The sequence below is a fragment of the Cuculus canorus genome, chromosome 11 (genome assembly GCF_017976375.1).
Source record: "Cuculus canorus isolate bCucCan1 chromosome 11, bCucCan1.pri, whole genome shotgun sequence".
Taxonomy (NCBI): Eukaryota; Metazoa; Chordata; class Aves; order Cuculiformes; family Cuculidae; genus Cuculus; species Cuculus canorus.
In genome coordinates, this window is record NC_071411.1 from 15797051 (window position 1) to 15822607 (window position 25557).

Sequence of the window (25557 nt, forward strand, 5' to 3'; positions counted from 1 at the left end):
AAACAAAGTGATTCACACTGAAGGCACAATTCCCTTTAATTTGCACCTATTTTTATTGTCAGCATTTGTTCATTTTCAGAATTGGTCCTGCTCGGTCAAGGGTTTTCTTTCCAGAGCCTGCATGACCCAGTCTGACCAACATGCTTATTCCTGTGGTAACAGCATGACTTCAACAAGGTGTCTTGACCACACTACAACATCAAAATAGGGAGAAACTTCAGAGGTATAAGGGAGGAAAGTCTGGTTCCAAAACAAATAACACAAAATCAAGGGCAGAGGAGAGAAAAAAAAACCACAAACCACTACTGTCGTATATTGCCTTGCAATTTTCCTCCCCCACAGGAAAGTTCTGATCAACAGAAATAACTTCTCCTATGGGTGAAAAGTTCATAGTTTATATTTTGCCCATTTTTTTTTGTTACAAAACACTTAAAATATGGTGTCAATATCAGAAAATGGAAAATATGTTTTATCATTTCAAATCATTTGATGAAATAGATCCATTTTGATTCTTTAAAAATAGTAGTGTTTGAAATTATTTCATAAGAATGTCAGTGGTGCCCTAATTGGGATGAAATCAGGTAGCATTTTGTTGCTCAAACAGCACATCGAAGTGCACTGAGGAGGTTTGAAGAGCCCTTTCCAAAAATGGGAACCATAAGAGCTTATGTAAAGATTTAAAAGAAAACGAAGGAAACTGATTTAAAGAACAGGATATATATTTAGAAACAGGCTAAACAGCAATGAAAACCAGAGCTAGAATTAGGGTAAAAACCTACAGAAAATAGCAGGTAAAATGGCTACATGGTGAACTTTGCTCCAAGGTCCAGCCTCTGTTATCTGGTGCTCTCCTAATGGTGTTTGAGAGGAATGGAATACAAAGTGCAAAAGCACAAAGGGCACTCATTGTCCACAGCTTCTCCCAGTCAGGGCATCTCAAAACTCTCTTCCCACAACCGGGGCTCATCTCTTTCCGCATACCACTCCTCAGTCCTTGAGTGGTGGAGCTCAGTAGAGCCCAAACTTGCCTTTTAGGATTCAAAGAAGTCCAAACAGGCTCATAACAAAACCGGAGTATCAATCACAAGAATGAGATAAATATCTAATAACAGCTGTCAACTCTTTCAATTCAGTGTGTTATCAACAGTAGGAGATCAGCATTAAACAATTACCAGTTCTGTCCTCGGGGAAAAAGGAAATGCAAAACATTTCCAACCAAGACACTGAGGAAGATATATTCAGCTGCAACGTGATTCACTTCAATATCCCTCCTGGCAGCTCTTCTGACTCCCAGTGCATTGTGACAAACTGGGGTACGCACACTGGAGTATCACTTATTGTCTTCTCTGCTTTTGGCTATGCGTCCCATCCCTCTCCTCTGGATGCAGATGGATTTCAATAGACAGAGAGAAGGTTCTGACATCAGGTAGCCCCAGCAAAGCCAGGAGCTCCTATGGACATTTCTCCACTTAGCAGGGGTCCCTGTGTCTTGCGCTAATGTCTTAAAGAGAAGAGAAGAGAAAAAATGGCAAGGAAGGGGGCAGAAGAGTGTCACCTTGCTCTTAGGCACTGAATAATCTCATTTAGGGACGGCTATCACTGGTGTTCTGGCCTTGTTAATTTTCTCTTCCGAAGTCAGCATTCAGACACTCACTGGCTTTTGTCTATTGCTGTCATCAAGGCATTTGCATGCACTAATCCATGACAAACTGTTTCATTTGATGCACATCTGATTTCCTTGCCTGCCAACTAGAAAGAGATAATAGAAATACCAAGAGAAACCAAATTAGAACTAAAGGAGTCATCTCTTTTGTTGGAGAAGCTCAAAACAAGGTTAAGATAAACACCACCCAGGCTGCAGACTTAATGGAGAAAGCACTGAGGTTTCAGCCACAGAGAGACAGTTTCTAATTACTGGTAGGGGAAGCTGCTTTTTAGAGCCTCAAAAAATATGATATTACAGAAATAATTACACTATTGATATAGGAGCTGGCTTAGACACAATCATTCTCTGTTGGATCTGCCCTGGCACACCAAAATCAATTACAGACTCAAAACCCTCTGTTGCCCTCACAACTCATCTCTTGAGTTTTTGTTTCAATGAACAACAGCGATTTCTGGCTGACTGACCACCCAACTTGAAAGCATCCCATGCAAGTAACAAAAAAGAACTTTATGAGTTAACGATACTCACAGCAAAGAGTGTCAGTATAGCACTGATAGCTTACGGATTCAAGCAGGTTTTTTAGATAAGGAAAATATCTTTTATTAAAAAGAAAAGGAGCAGAGAAAGCTGACATGGAGTGCAGAAAAAACAACTTCTGGAAACACAAGGCCTCTGTTAAGGTCAGTGCTGTGGGAAACCAAACCAAGACCTTCTACCAGCTAGGAGACACAAGACCTTCCTCATGTTTGTGTTGATACTAGATTTGAAGTCTCTGAGGTCTTGATTTCTTTTGGGAAAGAGGCAGCTGCTGGCATATCTGACTATATGCTTCCAGGCAGATTTTTTTTTTTCATTTATCAAGATGACTACTTGTTTTAAGGAGCTGTTGGAAGAACAGAAGCCTTATACAGATAATTTAATTTTTCCCCCAGCCAGGAATATCAAGGCAGAGACAAGGAATGCACAAAGATACCAAACTACTTTTCTTTTAAATTAGTTTCAGCTTAGGAAATTAATTCCTAAAAAAAAAAAACATTAAATCCTCAGACTTCTCCACTCAGTTCTGACTTTAGCATTAAAATATTAAATAAGCTGGTGTTCAAAAGCTTCTACACTGTGCTACTAGCCGATTTTGAAGTGCATGATAGAAAAAATAGAAGTTACTATATTATAGAAATACAATAAGTATATATGGTATTAATATATTTATTACTGAAAATATTTTTGTCACTTTACTGCATTTTACCACACCATCCTTATCCAAAGCAACTTAAGACGCATCTGAGAAGCGGCTAAGTTTTTCTCTGAAACGTATTTTTCAAAATGCATCGTTCTGAACACCACTTTACTGCTTGTTCCAATGTCACTTGTTCTCATTTCTACTTGGTTTTAGGTTTTATTCAGATTCAGAGCGATTCAGAACCTGAACATTTACTTCTTAACAGATTTGTACAGGCAAATATGTATAATACAGATACTTTCCCACTATTCAATCTGTTCGGAGTCACAACAGTGTTACTGATGGTTCCTGGGAAGCATGTATGGGAAAAGGTGCTACACAATAGGTTCCTTTCATTTATTCATGTTTTTTAAAACCAAACATAAATCAATGAAACCGATTTTCCAAATAAACTATCCTTGCTTGCTCCCAACCACTTAATTAAACACTATTAACTCTAGTTTGTTTTGGCAACCAATTAATGTCACAATCAAATATAAATAGACTCTGCAAGAAAAGATTATAATTAATAAATCCTTAACACTACAGTAAAATTACGCCGAAGCTTTGCTTGCCAGAAATATTTAACGGTATTGTTGAAGAGCATTAATGAGAACACTTAAAAGGAGATAATAAAGTTTTATCAGAGCGTGTGCACTTCAGATCCTGAGGTTCTTGCCTGCTCTCAGGCTGACCTATAGAGCCTGTTGGCTACTTACATCATTTACAACGTCAGAAGTTACAGTACCAAGTTCCCCACTTTGCAATAAACTGACATGTACAGAAGTGATTCTTGCTCATTGCTTTTAGTAGATTCACAATGAAGGATCTCAATTTGGATTTCTCATCTACAGGGAACAAAGTTAATCCAATAGGAGTTTTGGATCACGTGTGAGGGCAGATTACATGTGTATTTTGATCTGAACCAGTTCCTCTCCTAATAATCAAGAGACAAGTATCACCATTTCAGCTGCTTTCTAATAGCCTATTCATTTAATGAGAAGTAAGGAACGTTATATAGAAATAAAACTTCACAGCTCATAGAAGGAGCACCCTGGTAGAAGGAAACTCAGCCAGCTCAGATAACAGATTGTCCACGTATTGCATTTCACTTGTGAGACTCAAGGAAACATTTTCACATCATCCAAAAACTAGTAAGGTCCTCCATTCCTGCCATCAATTCAGTTTCAAAGCAAAGCTGTTCTCTGAGAGTAAAATAAGGATTACAATGGAATACTACAACACAATTACTGATTATCATATGATAGCAACAGTGATCCTGCACCTGCTGTCACTGAAGTGACCTTTCAAGAAGGGCAGGACTGGTTTCTTCACCCACTGTGAAAGAAAAAGTGGGAAATTGTTGTCCTGAAAGGAATACAAAAGGCAAGAGAGGGAAGTTGGATAACGATCTTCTAAATAGAGCATAGAAATATGAGTCACGGATACATATATGGGGCTTTGTAACTTCATTCAGCTTAATTTACACCCCAATTCTCCATTGTGCATCATTGACTGAGTCTCATAAATTTAGAGTCCAACTGTGCCGCAGCCCTTATCATCCCTGCCTAGAGCACAATGAAATCTCCAGCATTGCTCCCATGTAAAAAAATAAGTTTAGCTGGAGAAAGCTATTCTGTACAGAGCATCTGGAAATGGCAAAAATGCTGAATCCCATCAGGAAAATAGATCTTGCTCACAGCAAAGGTTGATTTCATAGCAGACTGGAAAAGAAAACATTCAAAAGGGAATACAAAGATTATAGGCAGGATAGGATAAAACAGTATGAAACTTAATGGGAGAAAACACATCTATCTTATGAGGAAATGCACTTGGATATTGCCTTTTAAAATATAAATGAGCCTTGGACTAAAGTAGGCTAATCGTTAAAGGCAGGTTTCTGATGTTATCAGCAGAAATACTTCAGCACAGAGCAACACAGTTTGCCTTTGGGGTTTATATTTGTAGGTGCCAAATTTTCCTTGGGACTTGACCACTATCATATGAATTCTCAAAGTCTTTAACACCATGACAGCAAGCTACAAATAGTGCCGTGCACAGAAAGGTCCCTTCATGACTCACCAAGGCCCCAAGGCTGCACTGTACATGGGTTTGGGAGGAGATGCCATGGCAGTAGAGGTGCTTTGCAGTCCCTCTTTCCCCAGAGCAGCTTCTGTCATGCAGAGAGGGACACGGTTCGCTCCTCTCTGCGTGGCTGCCTGCAGAGGAGCTGAGGGAGAGCTGAAGTGACATGGCATGGGGATAGGAGCGCATCTGGGAGGAAGAACAAAGCAGGGAGGACCGAAACAGAGCACAAATCACATGTGCAAGAGGCATGTCCTTTCTCTCAAACCATCGCTATTAATACCTTGCCTTTGCTCTTTGGCAGAAGACGCGTTGTGAGGACAATGGCAGGGAATACAGCCATGCTTCTAGCAGCTCCCATGGAGCCGCGCTGGGCACAGCTATCTGCTCAGCGCCCCACCACGCACATTGCCCATGCTGTTCTTCACAGTCTGTTGAGCTACCAACACCTGCTCCCCCTCAGGCTGCGTCATCCCCCTGGATCAGAGGTAACAAGGCATCACATTCAGTGGCATGGCTGGTGACAGCTTTCCTCCACCTGCAACCAAGCTGTGCACCTTGGAGCTACGCACCCGCCTCAGGTGAAAAAACATGCCCTCTTACCTTTGACCCACCATTCAGCACTGTTTGCTCCTTAGCAATGCCTGCCTGCCTTTTCCCCTTTACCTGAGGGCCAGGAGCCCATTAAAGTAACAGCTGACAGACCAACCCCATAGCAGTCTTGTTTCTCTATTGGTAGTCTGAGCCTTCAAAAAAAGGCTCAAACCAGGGTACAATACTTCTAATAAATTCTACTGCTGTAAAGAGCGTCACACAAACATGTTCAACAATTCATCACTATCATGCTGATCGTACTCCTGCTTTGCCCTTAAGTGTTGATTTTGTTACATCGGTTCTCTGCCTACACAAAATAAAACCAGGCTTGTCCACAATCATCAATATATACATTTTTTTTGTGACCAAGAACACAGTAAGTAGCTCTGGTCTGGTTTTCTTTAGTCAGCGGTTAGTTTCAGATTTTCAAGACTGTGAGGGCCAGAGTTATACAACACAAAGGTATCACAAAAGAGATGATTTCCAGTGAGTGACTGGAACAGATCATTTGTGAGCAGGTTTTTCTGTTCACAAACAAATCAGGATATATTTTACTGGTGTAAATTAGATCTGACTCAGGCCTTCGAGCTTATAAATTTGTTAACTTTAACTAACACAACAATAAATGCCAGTTGTTAACTTCCATTTCTATGGTGTGATTTGTTGGATATTGGCTAAGTTGTTGCATGGTGGTTTGGACATTGTATACTGAAGGCAACAGTTTGCATTCACAATGTATAGTTAATGGCATACAAATCTTAATCACAGAAACTATCTATATTAATTTCCCAGTCCTACACTTGCTTATATTAATACCAAGAACCAAAATCCTGTCAAATTCACCTTCCAAATCTCAACTGTTCTGCAAAGTTAAGACCAGTATTTACACTTCCCTGTGGAATTATATCCAGACCAACACTCTTCTCAACCCGTTTTGAACTGAATAGCCACTTATCTGGGCATATGAAAACAGCAGACTTTCTGAAATGTGAAAACCTGCAGTTTCCTCCAAGGCTATAAAAATCAGTGGGAAGGCGAAGATCAGAACTAATTTTTTTTATTCACAGTTACATACTCAAGTTTCTGCAAAATACTGTCTACTGAGAAACACGCTCAGACCGCCCTTAGCTTGATAGTGTTTGTTAGTTTGTGTAGAATTGCTTTGAGACCTATTTATCTCCTTGTAATATGAACTATACAGAACCAGTCCTTGAGATGATTTAATGGGCACATCATTAACTACTGTCATGCAGAAAAGGTGCTTCATGTTTAGTAGACACATGATTCCAGCCCTGCTTCAGTCTATAATTTCTTCCTCTGAACAGGCCTATTTTTAATTAGCATATTTGCAAATGTCAGCACTGCTACTGTAGGTACGTATTTCCACTTCTTTGTTTCACATCTTTACACTGTACACCAGACTAACATGTGTTGCTAATTATTTTACACAAACTTACACGCGAATCCAATGTGCTTTCCTGCACTTTTAAGCAACACATGGCCAGTGTTGTCCCCTGTAATTCAGTACCAGCTGATGGTCTTCACTGGGAGCAAAAGATACCCCAGTTACAGAACAAAGCCAGAAAATTTGTTAAGAATTGTGTGATCAAAAGGGTGGTGGGTTTTCATATTTTATACTTGAACTTTTTCTTTGTTAATACCTTGCAGTCTTTCCAAATGCCAGTGCCTACTGCCCACCCCTGGGCAGAGCCATACCTGTCAATCAGAAATCAATGGACTATCACAGGCACCAGCTAACTGCAAATCATAGCCTATCCACGCTCATCTTCAGTCCAATTCAACAGCTCTACAACTCCATACCTCTTAGAGCCTAAAACAGACAATGCAGAATTCTCCTCAATACCACTGCTTCTTATTAAGCCACACAGAAATGACATGCTAAAAAAAAAATGGGTATTTGTTTCTACATAAAGTTATTTCCTGTGAACACTTTCATATGTCCTTTGCCTAACAATTTCCATGAAGATGAAATACAGTCATAAAAGCCTGCGAGAAGCCGTATATATTACCCAAGGGGAATTATACTGCAGGAGAGCAGCTAGCGTACTCCAAAGTTCTCCTCTGGATCCCAGTGAAGAACCCTGAAAATCTGCCCTGCCTTCCCCCGAAGAGTCAAAAGCAACAGCTGCCAATGCTTACGAGTACTTCACAGCAGCACTCAAACTTTCCATTGTTTTGAGACAAGAAAATTCATGAACTGATACAAATAATACAGCAGACATCATACATTCAAGCAGTATTTACTACAACCTTATGATCTGTGCCTACCCACCAACATTTCACAGAAATTAAAGCTACAGTCAATTATAAATACTGTCACGTAAAGCTGTTTATCCCACTTGTTTTCAGGTTTGTACCTTCTGCCAAGTCATCTAACTGAACAAAGAAGTACTGAATTACAAAACTGAAAAATTATACTGCACCAACAGGAAGCTTTAAAACTTCTGTGATTGTGCACAGTGTGCAGAAACCTATTTCGCCCCATTCAGACACATGCTTAAAGTTTCAGAAAAGAAAAATGAAGCTCAAATCTCTGATAACCTAACCTTTTCATATGCTGCCCTTGGTTTACAGTGTTTCAAAACTGGATTAACTGTAGTAGTACAGATCGGTGTATTCACCATGCTAATCCACTGAGTTCAAGTTTACTATGCTAAATATACTCCATGTGGATTTTATCTTTTACCTGCACCTTCCTGTGCTCAGTGAGGCTCTTCTGTTCAAGTATGAGTAGCGCAAGAGGGTGGAATCTGCCTTTTTAATTGTCTTGTGCCAGAGTAGCCCCATGACAGAGTGAAGCAGCACAAATTCTCTTATTTTACAGCATCTCATTTCCTATGGAAGATCACGATCTGAAGGAAAAGGTATGCTGAGCATGCTATTGATTACAGCTATATTTACCTTGATTCCATAAGTTGAAATTTCATATACAAAATATTTAATTGCTGAAATTATGCAGTGGCTCATCTGCATCCATGTTTTACTCACTTTTATTTGGCTGAACATTTTAATCTTACTTACACAGTGACTAACTAAAAGTAAATGACGCATTCCTAATATTATAAATATGAAAAATAGGGTGTGCTTAGGGACTGCAGTTGAATACATTAAAATCGCTCAGTTTGCTAGTTAACATATTTCCATCCCTTTTATGTACAACCTTTCACATTCAGTTGGCAGACTGCAATTCATGGCCTTATGAAAAAAACCCCACTGTCTTGATTTCCTATTGTGACAGCAGAAATTGTCCAAAATACCTAACAGTTTCCCTAAAGGGCGCTCACTAGCTGGTACTTCCCAGGTGCAGCACAATCTGAATCCGAGGTGAACATCATGTCAAATTCCACTCATCTGTCAACGTAGTGGATTATTTCTTGAGAGACTGAAATTGGCTGCCTGGGATCAGAACACCATCAATCTTATTCATGTAGGGTGCAGAGAAGCTGCCTGAGAACAGCTCACAGGAGGGAAAGCTTGGCTGTTCCTAAGTAGGTGATGAGGCAGCTGTAAAACCTTCACTCGATCTGTCTCACATCTCTGAGTGAAAGATTTTGTCATTTTTCACATTTCCCCAACACTTGGTATGCATTCAGTGTCTTGCCGTTCTTGCTTCATAAAAAAGGTGATTTTTCAGGCTTAGGCAAATGTTGCAGAGCTCTGAATCTGTCCAGCTCTCATTTTTTCTCATAATGTCACTTGTTTCAACTGATTTTACAAAACAAGATTACATTTTCCTTTTACCTTTCCATTCAGCTGGGCTGTTTCTCCTCCCCTCCCCATTTCCTTCACGGGAGGCAGCCTCAAATAAGCAGCTGCATTGCTTACAATTGCACTGCAATAAATATTCTGTTCATTTCTCTGCAAGTCCCAAATAAGAATCTCGTCACTCAAACTTCAAATGCTCTCAAACTTCCAATGCCAGCTTGTAAACATAACACCATTAGTTAATCCGATACTCTATCGGAGCTACCAAGAACTGGTCTACCAAAGATTTAGAACTATTCCTCCATACTGGGCATGTATTATCACAAGTAAGGTAGACAATGCCAACACCTGTGACTTCTGGACAAGAAAAGTAGCTGGAAAAACGATTCATTAAGGTTGCTGAAGGCCATTACTCTTCCAAGGCATGCAATTAAATTAAAAAACATTAAAGTTGCCACATTATTAAATGATTCATCACCGAGTTAACTCTTCCCATCTTTCATTTCTAAAGCTTTTAAAACATCTTCCACCTATATTTGGATCCAGAGTTGTGAAGTGACATTCTTGGCTCACCTCATTTCAACCGGGTGATTATACTGTGCTAGAATATACCAACTCCTCAGTTTTTAACACAGAACATTCTTCAAAGCACAATTAACAGTCAAAAAAGTAGCATGTTCCATTTCTATTAATAAAAACGCAATAAAACTACTAATGTGTATTCTCTACGTATCATAAGAGTCAAAGCGAGCTGTACTCCCCGCTGCTAACCTGTTGGCCTTATTCTGCCTTTACAGGCATTTAATTTCATCGAAAGACAGCCCCAAATTCTCCTCTGGGCTGCACTTTCGTATCCTCATCAATTTTCAGAGGTAAACTTGGGAACCTTAGAATAACAGCCAAGTCTTATTTATGCTAGGGCAAACACTCAGCCTCCAGTAGGCACTGGTGATGATGAGTGAGATTCAGTGTCAATATGTTAAGTAACAAACCCATGAACCATTTGGGTCAGATACTGAAAACTTATCCAAACCTGTGCCGTCACATTGTCATCCCAAGTTACACACCCACTCCAGAACTTGCACAATGTGAGGAGAAGGGGAGATAGAAATAAGAACAGAGAAACTAAACAGTTATCCAAAATGGGATTCCTGTGTTGGAAAGTTGTTAGATGACTTTAAAAGATGAATAGTCCAACATCACATTGGCAAAACACAACACGTTAGACCAACCCCGAAAAGATGCTGTGTAGTGTAAAGGCAAGCAACTCATACAAGTTAAATGATAAAATGGATTTTATGATTATTCAATCATTTATAAGACAGACATAAGCACAGGCAGAAAGCCTGCAATCTTATGGCATCCCACATCTGATCTCAGTCCTACCTGGTCTGTGCAGGTGATGCTGCTGGAAAGTGTGATGGAGGGACCCCTGACAGAGCAGCATTGCACAGGCACTTATCCACAAATACAGGACCCAGGACATTGCAGAGACCACTGCCATTCTCTAAACAAAATAGACAGACATTATTACCCATTGACTAACAGCAGACAGAATAGTCAGCTCTCATTACAACAGGATTTTTATTTTTTTTTAATTTTATATTTTACTTCTTTTGCTAAATATCTTTTGTCTCTGTGTTATTATTCCCCCTGCAGGATGCAATTGCCATACAACAAAGGTCATATTCAAAAAGGACAGTTGAGGTAAGAAGATGTCAGCACAGAAGCCTGGATAACTTTAATAATTCAGTGGCAAAACTGAAACTGTAATGATCTGAGGACTAAAAAAACCAAAAACAATGTAAACAAAAGTCTGGAAAATATCCTCACACTGGTCCACCACTGAATTTACAAGGGAGTTAAAAAAAAAAATAATTTCATGTCCAGTTAAAAACCCATGGTGTCCAGAGAGTATCCAACTACTTCAAACATTACAAATAGGTGCACAACATCATCACATATTCGCAATGCATTTCAAAAACACTCCAGCCCCAGGACTGGAAGGCTAATACTGACTCAAGGTAACCATTTATTGTTTCTTACTTTTGCAAGCATTAATGTTTAATTACGCTGCTGTCTGCTAAACAAAATGATTGTTACTCAGAATTATGTCCTAATACCCAGATGCAATCTGCTTCCTTTTGTTTGACCCGTGCATGTAAAGGGACTGGAGCATGGACAGACTGAATTTCATACGTACTCTGTAAGAAGATTTGGTCTTTTCAGAAAGAAGATTTTTGTCAAAATTTTAAGAAGACTCCTAATGCAAAGGAAAAGAGGAATTTCTTTGTCTCCCAGTGCTGGTGTAATGGGCCATCCAATACAGACAACTGTAATTTTTCATACTTTTATTCATTATTGTACTAACCGGCCATATTTTCCTCTGACTTATTAACTTCAACAGCTCTTTCTCAATTCCTGCAAGGATCAGCTACGCTACCCTGTCCAGTTCCTTTAACAACACCTTCTGCTGCATTTCATATTGCCAAATTAATCAAACTTCAGGCACTCTCCTTATTCAGCCAATGACGTGATGCCATTTTCTATCAAATAACCCAATCAGCTGAACATCATTTTCATAGAGCAAGAGGGACTTTGAAAGATTAAACCTCTCAAAAAAAATCATATCCTTGAACAAAATTTAAAAATATAGAAAGTCTATATATGATATATTAGGGAGGCTACTGCAGTAGGAAAATTAACAATGTAACGGTGAAATACAGTGGTAATAAATATTTTTCGTCCCCAGTTTTAAAGAAGCGGACAGTGTTTGTGAAGATTAAGGCTACAGACTGAAAGAACCACAAACTGACAAACATAATTAATAGAAAATACCAAAACATTATTTTCATCAGCATGAGGTTCTTCCTTTCTCTATATTTTAAGTGTTTGATGCATTGCTTAGCATGTAATTAATTTCATTTCCAATTGTTTACTTTGCAGTACACAGTGTACTTTTTCCTCCCCTCTTTTTAGACCCATTAATCTTGCAAAATAGATTCAGCCCTCTCAGATCACGGAGTTCCCAGTAGGCTTCCTGTGTCTTCAGGAATTAATGCCTTTTTGTCATATCTGGTACTCCCATGCTTTTTATACAACAAGGAAAGAAGGGAAGGCGACTCTCACACAGGGACACCGCAGGTATTTTGGTTATTTAAACTGAACTTTAAAAATCTTGGCCAAACAGCAAGCAGAGCCAAACTTCTACAGTCTGCTAAAGGTGCCCGTGTCTTTCCCCAGGCATCATATTCTTAACCACATGGACAGCAGACTGACTTAACCCACTCAGGCTTTATTATTAGCTCTCTGCTTTCCCCACCCCTCTTTTCTTATTAAAAGTCTTTCTCAAAGTACACTATTTCAAACAACAGTTGTGCAAACCCCAGCATTTCCCACAGACATGTCTTCATGCACCTGTTTGCCAGCAAACTGCTGTCACATACACACTTTGACACACAGCTCATCTTATCATTAGTAAGAAACACAGCAGCGAGTATTCCTCTACTCATTATCTGATGAGTTCCAGACCCGCTTTCTGAACCTTAAATCCTAAAGGAGCTCCTTACCTGAGTAATCCAACCAAGAGCAGAGCACTCTATTAGTGTTCATTGGAAAGATCTAACACTTTTTTAAATCCATCTGTATCACAATAAGGGATTTTGAATAGCTTCCCAATAATCTTCTTTATCAGGATTAAAAGAAAAAAAATAAATCTCTTTCGTTACAAATCCTGTTTCCAGAGTAAAGAAGACATCTGAGCTCTCAGACTGCCGTCAGAAAAGTGGCCAAGGATTGAGGGGTGGAAACCTTCTCATTTTCACCTTTAAATCATCTCCTAGCATCACCTTCTGCTCGATGAGACCTTCGAAGCGATCTTGAGGTAACGTGCAGCTTCCAGGCTAGTTAAGGACGAGGAGCAGTTAGTGTTTTAGGAGCAGAGCAGCCTCCCCCGGCGCGGGCAGTGCCGAGCGAGGCAGCGGTACGCGCACGGCTATACGATGCTCTAAGTACCGGAGCCTATTTCAATACATCCCCGCTCGGGAAAGTATCACATGGCTTAAAGCGGCAGAGCCCTCGGCTGCAGAGCGCAGGCAGGCACTCCGCTAGGCGCCGGGCGCCGCGACTGGGGCTGCGTTTAAATAGCGGCACCGGGACCTCGCGCAGAGCAGGAGAGCAGCTGGTTCTGCCGCCAGGAGCGGGGATGAATGGGTGGAGGAGGCTGCGGGGAAGGCAGAGCCGCTGGAGGGACTCGTGATACCCAATGAGCAATCTGCGATGCGTTAATTCCGCCGGCGGAGGCTTTATCCCTCAAGGCGTTGTTCTTGCACTTATTTGCAAGAGGCGAGTGAGACTTCGGGGAGTCTCTCCCGTTTCATAGCAGAGCGGCACATGCTTGTCAGCGGGGAGGGGGCTGCGGGGAAAGTGTCACGAGAGCTACGGGAGGGCAGAAGGCTCCTACACGCTCCCGTGAGCTTCCAACACCTTGCTACAACTGAGTGAAATCTTTCCTTCCAACTCCATTTCTGATGCATCTCAGCAGACAATGGGGGAAAACCCCTCCCATTTATTCCTCCTAAATGCTAGAGCTCAGATATGCCAGGTTATTTACTACAGTTATTTATCTATTGTCCTCATCCAAAGTGTCCATTTATAAGAATGAAGTGGCTACCTCTCCCTCTTGTACCCTCTGCGATTATTTTTGAAGGAGCTATTGTATAGCCTGAATACACACCATTCACCCAGCACCACGGCTTTCATCTCTGCCTACAAAAGAAAGAATGCTTGGAAACAAAAACTTCCACTTTAGGAGCCCAGGGCCGTGCTATAACACAAGGAATGATCCCCCCTCATAACCTGCGGTAGAAGAGTGTAGAACCTTCAATGCTTATCAGCTCCACACATCAAACAGTAAATAACAGTAATGAGTACCCTTACCCTCAAGTATCTTTTTTTCTTAGCACCCAAGGACATATCTTTCAGTGGAGACTCTCGGAGAAGTGCAATGAGCTCACCTGACGGACCCCACACTCCACTGGAGCCGCTGTATTTTACTGGGTAAAACATACTGAGAGACTGACCCTGCAGACCAACTGACCACCACTCTGGTCTCTGCCACAGTGCTCAGAGCAGATCTTTATTACAGCCTTGAAACCATAAAGCAATGGGGACTGGAGGAGGATGACGGCAAAATGACACAGGAGAGCACTGGTGAATGGACCACCACTGCAGCACGGCTCTCATCAGGTCTCCAAGCAGAGCTGGGGAGGAGGAGATGCCTCAGAACAAGCTGTGTGGTGACCAAACATGTTTTCAAGGTCAGCAGTTTTTCAGGTGCTAAACACATGGCACAAGTTTAGTTGGGGATATAACTATCTGTTTAAAGGTTTTCTTATATTCCTCAATAATTTCCTTAGTCACTGGAAGAAGACCAAGAACTAGGGCAGCCACTGCTACTTTCCAGCCTCAGAAGGGTCTAGAGTGTCCAAGAAAGCTGATGAGAGGCAACTAAGGCACACCAAGTACCAGTAAGCACGGAAGAGCAGGGATTCAGGTGCATCCCATAACAGACAGCAGTGTGTGGCAGGCTGCTGTGGTTTGCTGCCAAAGTCATAGGGAGGCCCAAGACCTTTCCTCTTTCCATGAGGATCTAGGGAGCTTTCTGCAGCACCTGAGAGGGGCAGGTGATGAGAATTTATTTTAAAATAACACCTGTTTAACAAAAAAAAAGTTCCTTCTAGGTCTCCCAAGGAAACTACAAGGAAAAGGGTATGGAGTGAAGAGGTGTGAAACAAGAGGAGGGAGAGGGGCCTCAAGAAGCTAACAAAATCTTCTAGGAAACTGGAAAGCCTTATGAACAGCAGGAGAAGTCAGACAAATTGTGACCACACACCTTGGCAGAGTAGTCAGACAGATTTATGCAAGATACAGATTTATGTAAGGTACAGCAGAACTGTCACTCTGCCAAGCCCTGCTAACTCCCAGCTCCATGAGGCTAATGCCACCGTAACCCCTGACAGATGCTGCTACTGCTCAGGACAAGCTCTGCAGAAACATGGGACATGTTGCTTCTGCGGAGTAGGGGGGAGATCAGAGGGACAGAAGAGAATATTAAATAGGTTGCACTTGCAGTCTTTTCCCTGCTCTAGCTCCCAGCATCCGACAGGAACAGAGGAGTCCTTGGCAGATCTTGCTGAAACATCCTCGCACCTGCTTTGATATCTTTGCTGCCAATTTTAACTTTCAGTGGACCAACAAGACACAGAACAGCTCCTCCACCCTGCTTTGAGCTAGGCACAGCATTGTCTTCCCTCAATGCTTTTGTTAGCCTCCTCACTTCAGGAGTCACTGGCTGGAGTCAGCGGATGATGATTTTGTGTGCGCCCATGGGCCTGTGTTGAATGTGGGACTACTAAAATTGACACATTGGAAAGAAAATAAGGAGGAAAACTTCTACGCTACTGAACAGTTTGCACATTTAATCCTTTGTCATCAAGAAGGAAGGCTGAAAGAGTCATTTGTCTCTAGAAAGAATGCAAATGGGGTTGTCGGCCATCCCATTTCTCTCCAGCACTGGAGCAGGATGGATCCAGGCTCTGCAAAGGGACAGAACTTGGGTTAGTTGACAGTAGCCCTTGGGTTACACAGTCTGTTCTTGGCCGTTGGGAGGTGAAGTGTCAAAAGGAAGTCCTTCCACCTCCACTTGGATACCTGATGGCAAGCAGAAGGAAGGACAGAGACCAGGACCTGAGCTGTCCTAGTCTGAGAGCATGGAAAACTGCCTATTCGTACCTCTGACTGAAAGACTCCACGGGGTTGCTGGCAAGGTTGCCAAAAACTGACCATTGCACCAGCATGATATTTCCAAGTTGCAAGGGGTCAGTATGCATCAAACTGCCTTTGAGACAAGCTGCCTCACAAACACACAAGAATTGTATTCACAAAAAGAATAGCCTTTTCCTCCCAATTCCACCATTCATTTAGAGATGCCAAGTGAATGACAAAAACAGGCAAATAAAAATAAACACTCTTCACTGCCTGAACCTCTATTTATCACCATTTTCTATACACAGAGAAAAGAAGAGCATATGCAACTCGGGCAGACTCATGCAGACAGCAGATTGGTACTTGCACCCAAATAAGGGCCTCTGGCCTCTACTTTCTGCATGCTGCCTCCTCTGCCTCTCTATCCACCTCCCACACACATGCCTTTTCCCGATGTAGAGATTTAACACAACAAAGCCCAGACATGTATTTTACAGGGACTGAAGGAGGTTTGCCACCTTTGAAATGCAAAGCTCATTAGTTCTAGTGCTCCAGGGACAATGAAACTTTGCTTTTCACAGCTTGTGTTCTCTATACCTCCCAGCTGCTCCCACCCATCTTACAAAGCCCTCTGGTATAGACCCAATCTCAGTCTTGGTTGCTGCCTGGGCAACGGGCAACACACCTTGCAGCTCCTCAGTATCTGTATGTTCCTACCCCAGGTGAGCCAAGCACAGTCTACCAGCATGTTTTTCCTTACACTTCCAGTGAAAGCTGAATAACTGACTGTATATCCGCAACACTTACGAAAGCTTTTTCTAAAATCCAACAGAGCAGTTCTGCTTGGCCCCTTAGCCTCTCCCTGCAGCTTGTCTTCCATTGAAAACCAGCAGCTGTGTGCATGAATACTGATCTGCTTCTGTGTAATAGTCCAAAGAGTAATCACAAAGCCCAGGGTAAAATCAGCCAAGGAGCAACACTCATCCAGGTCCCTATGCCTTTCTGGCTCTTGGTTTCTTGCCCCAGTGGAAAAGAAAGCACAAACACCAAAGCAGGATTCTTCAGGGACAGGGAGAGCACAAGATCTATAGCCTTCCTAGAAATTGTCTGTGGACACGGGTTTGCCCAAACACTTATACGCCAATTTCAATGCCTGCGAGTGTAGAAATGTTTGCTGTTTTATTATTATATACACACACATCCCCTGTGCCCAGCCAGATGCTTCCTTTCTAGCGCTTTCAATATACTCCTAAGAAAGCCTTCCCTGCCTTGAGACTTTTCCTTCTCAGTCCTCACTGCTTTTCCTCTTCTCTTGAAGAAGGTCTGGTCCAACCTCAGTGACTGAACTGATGTCCTTTCTTTCCTAGTCTTCTACAACAGCATTAAACCCTTTAGTCTGTTTTGTTAGGCTTTCTCCTTCTTTAGCTTTTTAGTGGCAAGGGAAGATGCACTGATTTTCCTCGAGATAACCATGATGACCATGCAAAGCTCAGCCAGAAAGCTACACAATTTGTCATGAAGAAAGAATAAAGATTTGGTGATTTTCTGGCTATGACCACCAGCTTCTGCTGGCCAAACACAAAGACTACACACCAAATGTCTAAGAAAGCAGAGCTGAACACCAATCTACCCAAGGAAACCTTTTCCCACTGGAGCCCAGGGACTGGTTCAGACAGTTAATGCTCCACTTCAAATACAGGGTGCCAGGAAATTTGCTCGGTAACAAGCATGGGTACAGCTATATAGGTGTAGGGGACTGGCCAAGGACACAGCAACACCACAGAATGCACCAAGGCACATGGAAAAGTCCTGCTTGGCAGCCAGAAGGCTGGTAGCTCTTTCCTACCCTTTTATCTCAAGCCACATCAATGCAGTACCTCTCTCTCCTTGCTGCCTCAGCCACAATGGCCTTTCTTGGTAAAACCAGCAGTTTTGTCCACCACCCCTCGCCCCACCCCAGACCCAAACCTACAGGGAAGGTCCAGTCAGCAAGGTGTCACAGCCAAAGCCATTAGAAAATCCCACCAAATCACAAGAGCGCCATAAGTAGCTTATACTGGAAAACAATGAAGAATCAAATAACAAGTCTGAATATTGACAAAAGCAGGGACAAGTGAGAGCAGAGCACAAAAGGAAAGACTTTCACAGTTATTTTTCCCAGCCTACCTTAAAGGTGTTGCCATTCCTTGTTAAAGGGATGTCTAGTCTTAACAATTGCTGTGTTTGGGAGGCAAGGATTCTGCTTCGTAGAGTTTTTTCCATGCTTAAGAGAAAAACAAAACAAAGCAAGTCAACATAGCTATATTTGCCAAAGAAGTTTATATCAAGAAGCTTGTGTCCTAATTATTGTTAAAGTATGTAGGGCAACACAGAAAAAATTCTCAACCCTTATCTATAACTTGCCATTAGCCAACAAGATCAGTACTTGCTAAGGATTAACAAGAGAAATTATCTGTGCAGTGCATCATCATGCAACAAAGTTTCAATGGCACTCGGTATATTCAAAATATAACCATAAAAACATTACTGTGCTTGAGATAGCATGGCAGGTAAACATAACCTTCATATGATGGAGACGAGCTGTTTATTTAGTTTCAGTTCAGACACATCAAAAAGCAAAGAAATTCAAGATAAAACAGCCCTAGAATGATGCTGGTCACGCTGTTCTTGTCAAGTAATGATACTATTATCCTTTATCAGCTATACATTAGCTGGAGATTTCATCCCGATCCAAAAATCCAGAAACTCCACTTCTCATTGATTCTCAACTTCAGCATAGCAGAAACTCAAGAGCCTTCAGCCCAGACATTCCTATAGTAGCCTAGTTGAACACATTACATGAAATACTATTGAAATAGTCCAAGTTTCAGAACAAATTATTACTATTGTCAGTCTGCAGTTGCCTTTCTAGACAAGCTAAAGCCACATTGCATGTGAGACTCATCTACAGCAGACAAATCACAGGCCAGAGTACATGAACTGAAAATTAGTATATCTATAGTCAGAGAGGACGTTTTGTATTTGGTTTATCAGTATCTCTATGTCAAATATCAGTCCCCAAGCCCAGGTTTAGCATTTACTTTTGCTGCTGAAAAGTCAGCTTTTACACGAAGGTACAAACGCTTTCAATATTCACAACATAAATAAAATAAAAACCATCAGAAGCAAAGCAATTGAGACATTCTGGGAGGCAAATTGACTCCAGTGAGTTCAGACATGGTCACTGGGCTATCTTCAGTCCCTCTAGGCTTGCTATGTTCCTGCCTTACAGTTAAACTTAACAAACAACAGGTCTTCATTATCTCCACATAATAAAAGAAAAAAAAGAGGTTTCAACAGCAGCTAAGGTAAGGTGCTTCTGTCCAAGTTCACACATTTCAGACAGCAGCAGAGAAATAGGGCTACCTAGGAAACAAGTTTCTCCCTGTAGCATTGCAGCAAGTCACCCCCAGATTGATACTCCATCTCCTTTCCAGTGTGCTGTGACAGACTGTCCCCTAACCAAGCCTTGCACTTTCTCTTGCATAGGGAATTTAGTAGGAAAAGCAGCCAAAACCAATAGCAGAAAGGCTCCCACACAGTCCAAACCCCAAGAACTCATCAGTTCTTTCCTGTCTACCCCCTGCCCTCACCAACAGCAATGAGGAGAACAAAGAGCTTCCTCAACACATCATAAAAGCCCAAATAATGAACACAACCAGGAACCCACTCCTCCAACCCCATGAGTCTAGTTCCCAAGCACTAACCTTGGAAAAACAGGTCAAAGCTACTAAGCAGGCTTTGCTCCTTTTTTCTGTCCCTCTCTAACTCAAAACCTTCTTTCTATAAACTTTTGGCTGCTGCTCTTCTGCTGGAAGGCAGCAACACCAGCACTCCACCCTTCTCACCTCTCACCGCAGATGGGGAATTTGCATAAACTCAAACCACCTGAGCCTTTAAAGGGCCCACAACCTGGTAGAAGGATAAGCTGGTTTGAAGGTTCTAAAAGCTATCAGGTGCAAAGTATTTTTTGGTTCGAGTAAATCCCAGCGACAAAGCACGACTAGGCTAATTTGCCAGGAGGGTTATGTTGTGTGCGAGGGAACACCACGTGGAGCTCTGCCCTGAGCTCAATGACTCTCCTGGCTGTGAAATATCTGCAGGTACCCAGGTATGCCTGGGTGCTCCAGAACACATCAAATGCACATCCTGGCACAGCCCTGCACCTATGCTTGGAAAGATCTTATTTTGTAAAGAAAGCTTTGACTGCTACCTCTGCAAAAGGAAAATGCAAGGAGCCAATTCAGCTCTGCAATGTTGCACTTCTGGTCTTTTTAACTCCAGGTGCTACCCTGAAAGTAGCACTTTAAAGTCAACTAACTCTGTATTGGCTCCAGCTGCAGAGGAAATCTCAACTCTTATATTACACTAGGGGAGTGATCAAATCGCTTATTTGCAAATCTGTGTATTTGCTTCCACTATATCATAAAGAAAGCCAGTGGTAGAAAAAAACATTAACAAATGGAGAGGTCTTTTTGCTACTTGCACCCCTGCAATGTGAATGCTTATAATGGATTCACTATATGATCTTAAATTAAACATCAGTTTATTACTTCTAGAATGCCCTGGATTCTGCAGGGGCATTGTGTGGCTTCCATACATATTTTGGCATGCTTAGAAATCCTCAAATTACAGGTGCTACACAAGGAAATTTGGTTATGGATGAAATAACACTAGTGTGCAATACTATAGGCAAGAGTTTATAGGAAAATTCTTGAGAAGATAAAGCAGGATAACATGGACAATTTCTGACTTCAGTTACAGTCATGGGGAGAAAACCAAGCCAACCAACCAAGAACATTAGAAAGCAACAAAAAATACACCTTTAAAAAGGTGGAAATGAGAAATTGGGGAAAGTTTTCCTACTGGAATAAGAAAAAATATGAGACTCAGCAGGATCATAAAATCATAGCATGGTTTGGGGTGGAAAGGACCTTTAAAGTCCCACCTCCCCACCATTAGCAGGGACATCTTCAACTTGATCAGGTTGCTCAGAGCCCCGCCCAACCTGACCTTGAATGTTTCCAGGGATGAGGCATCTACAAACTCTCTGGCCAACATCTGCCAGTGTTTCACTACTCTCGTGATAAAAAATGTCTTCCTTACATCTAGTATAAATCTCACTTCTTTTAGTTTTAATTCATCACCCCTTGCAGCAGACCTTGCAAAATGTTTGCCCTTGTCTTTCTCATCAGCCTCTTTTAAGTACTGGAAGGCTGCTTTAAGTTCTCAATGGAGTCCTCTCTTCCCCACACTGAACAACTGCAATTCTCTTAGCCTCTCCCCATAAGAGAGGTGTTCCATCCCTCTAATCATTTTGGTGGCCTCTTCTGGACCTGCTCCAAGAGGTCCATGTCTTTCCTGTGCTGAATATGTAATATAGAACAGCCACTACTTCCCCGATGCCACCACTTCAACAAACACAACACCTTAAGATTTAATTCCTTGTTACAGCTATGGGCTACATAATTATTTAAGAAAAACACTCCAAGCCCTCTCTTCTACACCTCATCTGCTTGTTTCAGGGCTGGGCAGATGGCTGCAGCCAGAGTCCTGCACGCTGTACTAGTGTTAGAAATGGTTAGTTTGCGAGTAAGGAGTTAGTGCATGAAATGAGCATGGAAAAAAGCATCATACACTGTTCTGATTTGCTTCAAAACAGGTTGGTTGATTGACAGCAAAACCTATATAATAATTCCTTTCAGGCAGATGGCAAGATCACGGTTTGCTCTTCAGTTGCAAGCTTCTGCTGCCTCTCACAAGCAACCCAGCTACATGGTCTGCCAATAAGAAGGGTCTGGGCTGTTTTATATATGGTGTATAATGCTCACATCAAAACATATGGATTAATATTGTGACTAGTTCTTATATTCCATTTTGTAAAAATTGGCCTTGAATTTGCCTCCAGCATCTCATAGCTGATAGTATGTAGATGATAGCTTTAGAAATCCATACAAAAGCAACTTGTAAATTCCTCCACCACCCCTGACAGACAATACTCTTTTGAACATTTGCGTAGGTGTTGAAAATTTTGCCATACATCTCAAGCTCTCTCAGCACATATTGTTTTTAGGCTGCCATCTGCTAATGCACAGTTCTACCCTAAGAGAGATGCAGGAGTGCTCCAGTCTCCTGTCTGTTCTGTTTTCAGATTGATTCTTTTATTTCTTCCAATTCCCCACGCTCAGATTCTGTCATTCTTAACCCTGACTCTAGTGACAAAGTTCAAGAGACCCACTCACATCACTGCTAATTTTCAGTGTTAAAGAACATTTGTTGAGTGTATATTCAGGCGTTTGGTTTCATGAACCAAAGCAATGCTTCGTGCAGCAGTGACCCTGGAAGCAGAATCACTTGTCTCCGCGTCATCAGGTATGTGTGTAGGGAGGTGTTGGCCCAATCAGGAACTTTTGAAGCACTCCTTTTCAGTGCACATATACGAAAAGCATGTGTATTGAGTTGGTAGCAAGGGAAGAAGACAAAGATATAATGAGGGTAACATCTTCAACAAAGCAAGCCATGCACATCACAGTGCAGAATGTCAGGATCTAATTATCATAGTAAATAAGAAATGATGAACATTATACTTGACTGATTTTGCTCTTCACTGAAATTGTCAGCAGTACTCTTTGTCTTACTGCTGATTTTACTTCACTACCAAGCCCATTAGCAAAATTTATAAGATGATATTTAATTCTATTTTTTTTTCGTTAGAAAGCAAATTTAAAAGGGATAATTTAGGTTAAGTTTGCTGTGTGGGATCCATCACTAAAATATATTGGAAGATACAAATTTAACTCTAGGAAACTGAGGAGTATGTTATCACATGCCAGCTGAAATTTATCTGCTTCGATCCCTTTTTTTTGTATTCCTCTTCTCCCACACAGCCTTTTTTGCTACCCCACCTTCTTCACAGGTTTCGAAAGATATTGTTGTCATTTGCTTCTGAACAAAATACTGGATTCTTTTGGCATTGTAGGCTCTGTACACTAAATTGTTGTTCATGTCACACCCTGATTTCTGTGTTCCAAGCAGAGAATTCAGAATAAATGAGCATCCAAAATGGCACAGAAAATCTTCCCATATTGCTCGCAAAGCATGAAAGTGAATAAAAGAGGACCAAGAAAATAAAATACTGATTGGAAAATGAAAATATAAAGAGATATATGTTTAAATAAGGTGCAACTAGTAGTTTTGCTTATTTTCCAGCTTGTACAGCAATCCTCTTATTCCCTAAATTGCACAAAAATGGGTTGGTAGACTTAAGTTATATGTTTTCCTTGATTTCAGTAATCAAGGTAAGCCAGAACAATCTTCTCCATTGAAAAAAGATTTCTTTTTACATCTAAGCAGCAGTAGCAGTTTTTGTTTCTTCTATCTATGCGTCAGCAAAAGATTGCAACTGCCTTTTTACAAGCTTTTAGATGCTAGAGATATAAACTCTCTCTCCAAAATATGACAGATGAAGTCACATGCAATGAAATATGATACCTTTCAGAGAGCCTGAAAGCAACTAATAGATTTTCAGGAAAATGCTGAAAATTGGCTTAATGTTGCATAAATAAAGATATTTATGCAGCCTGGAATGAAATTCTACCACAAACAGAAGGCTAGGCTCTACTTCTGATATCAAAGCCTTCTTTTGACAGTTTGCGTGGGTCTTTAATGGACATGAGGTCATTTGCTGGCCTTCTGAATCTCACCTGACACAGTCATCATAGCTAAATTTTAAATATGAATCATTTTCAAGGCAGCATAATATCCAGTTGGCTCCTCCTTCCATTTCCCCACAGGGGGCTGAAAAATGTTAAACTGTTCTCTTCACAATTAAATTCATGAAACACTTAAATTCTATGGCATCCAGGCACCAAGGAACAGGAAAATCATTTCATTTCATAATGTTTTAGAGCCCCTAGGCAAATGTAAACAGTGTATGCTGTGATAGAGGAAGGATTTATTGCTGCCGCAGAACAGAGAATCTGCTGATTTTTTTTAAATTCCAGTAGATTTTTTAGGGTAATTTATGTATTACAGAATTTAGGTGAAATTATTATTTAGGAAGTTTGAACACACCAGACCCATTTGTGTGGAAAGGTACAGAACCCAAATCAACAGTGTATTGGCCTCTGACAGTGAACCGTTATTGTACTCACTCTCCTGCCAGCACATAAAAGGGGTTTTGAGCTCTCTAGCACATCACACCTTCTAGAGTCCAAGCAACGTTTAACAGGCTACCACTGGAGGTGCTGCTGAAGGAAGCTCAAGCTCCGTCAGAAAAGTGTCTAAGTCACTTTTATATTCTTGCAAATATTTTACCCAGGATTAGTTTCATTGATTTTGCTGAGAAAAACACCACTAAACTCTGCACCCAAGTTCTGTTTTAGCCATTCGCTTATATATGACTCAGAACGACAAAGGTTATCATTTTGCATCAGTAAATCTGTTAGTATATCAAATTCATAAAAGCGTTAGTAAAAATACGACTTTATGTCATGCCACTTACTTTTACAGTGAGCACTTAGCTTTACTGGAGTGCACTCCTCTGCTTCAGCTGTACTCAGAGCCTTGGGAACTGTTTGGGAAACTAAAGGAGGGTAAATTCAGCTTTATAATAGAGGTTTTGCTACAAGTCTTCAATGCCAGTTAGCAGTTGATATGTTCGTGCTGGGACAGCCATCCACACAGCAGACCTCTGTCTCTGCGGCTACCCAAGCTCCAGCAATGATTTGTCATCTTCTGTCCTCCTGTGTTTTTGTCTTGTCGCTGGCTTCTATTGCAATCTGTGGGTTAGAGCTTTGGGCAGAAGCCACCTCCTTTAGACCTGTGTGCAGGAGATCCAGCACCAGCAAGCTGAGCTGCGGTGAGAGCCTGTGGCCATGCCACAGCACAGCTAAACAAAATCATAAGGAGTCGTAATCTGATCGTCACCGTATTTGACAATTCACCTTTGTCTCCACTAAAATGTGCCTGCGTGTTATGCAGGTACATAAAAACCTTTTTTGTTCTCTTCTTACCCTCTATGCTTGTTTAGTAAGGCTGACTGTAAACAGAAGACTTGTTTAAAAAAAAATGCATAATTTCTGAATTTCTCTTCAAAGATGCTACAGAAATATCTCCAGAATATCTGCCAAGCTGGCATTCCCTTGAGGCTGCTTCAGCTCTTTGCTCTGGATAACTTGAAGCAAGAACTTGAACCATACCTCAGATAACTGCTGTAAAGAATCAATTTTCATTTTCCTGCTGAATTTCAGATATATGTTTAAATACTCAGTACTTCTGGCATCTGGATAGAAACCAAAATAAAATCAAATGGTCAAATTACCCACCTGATAAGAAGAAAATTTGCAATGAATCAAGCAAATAGCAATCTCAGACATAGGCCCACAGGGTAAATTTCCTCAGCACTGGCGTAAAAACAGTGCCATGATCTTACTTTCTTTTTGACAAAAATACCTAGTTTCTC

The 25557-nt window shown here is 41.3% G+C and overlaps 1 protein-coding gene across 1 annotated transcript in view; it reads right to left on the reverse strand.

The window, feature by feature from the left end:
* Positions 1–13762, reverse strand: part of TAFA1 (TAFA chemokine like family member 1) — a 239343-nt gene extending 225581 nt beyond the window's left edge. The window contains exons 1-2 of the mRNA XM_009563106.2: positions 12860–13762; positions 10677–10797 (exon numbers count right to left, since the gene is read on the reverse strand). Coding sequence (XP_009561401.1) covers positions 10677–10794 — 118 coding nt within the window. The 5' untranslated portion in view covers positions 10795–10797; positions 12860–13762. The remainder of the gene's footprint in view (positions 1–10676; positions 10798–12859) is intronic.
* Between the last annotated feature and the right edge of the window lie 11795 nt (positions 13763–25557).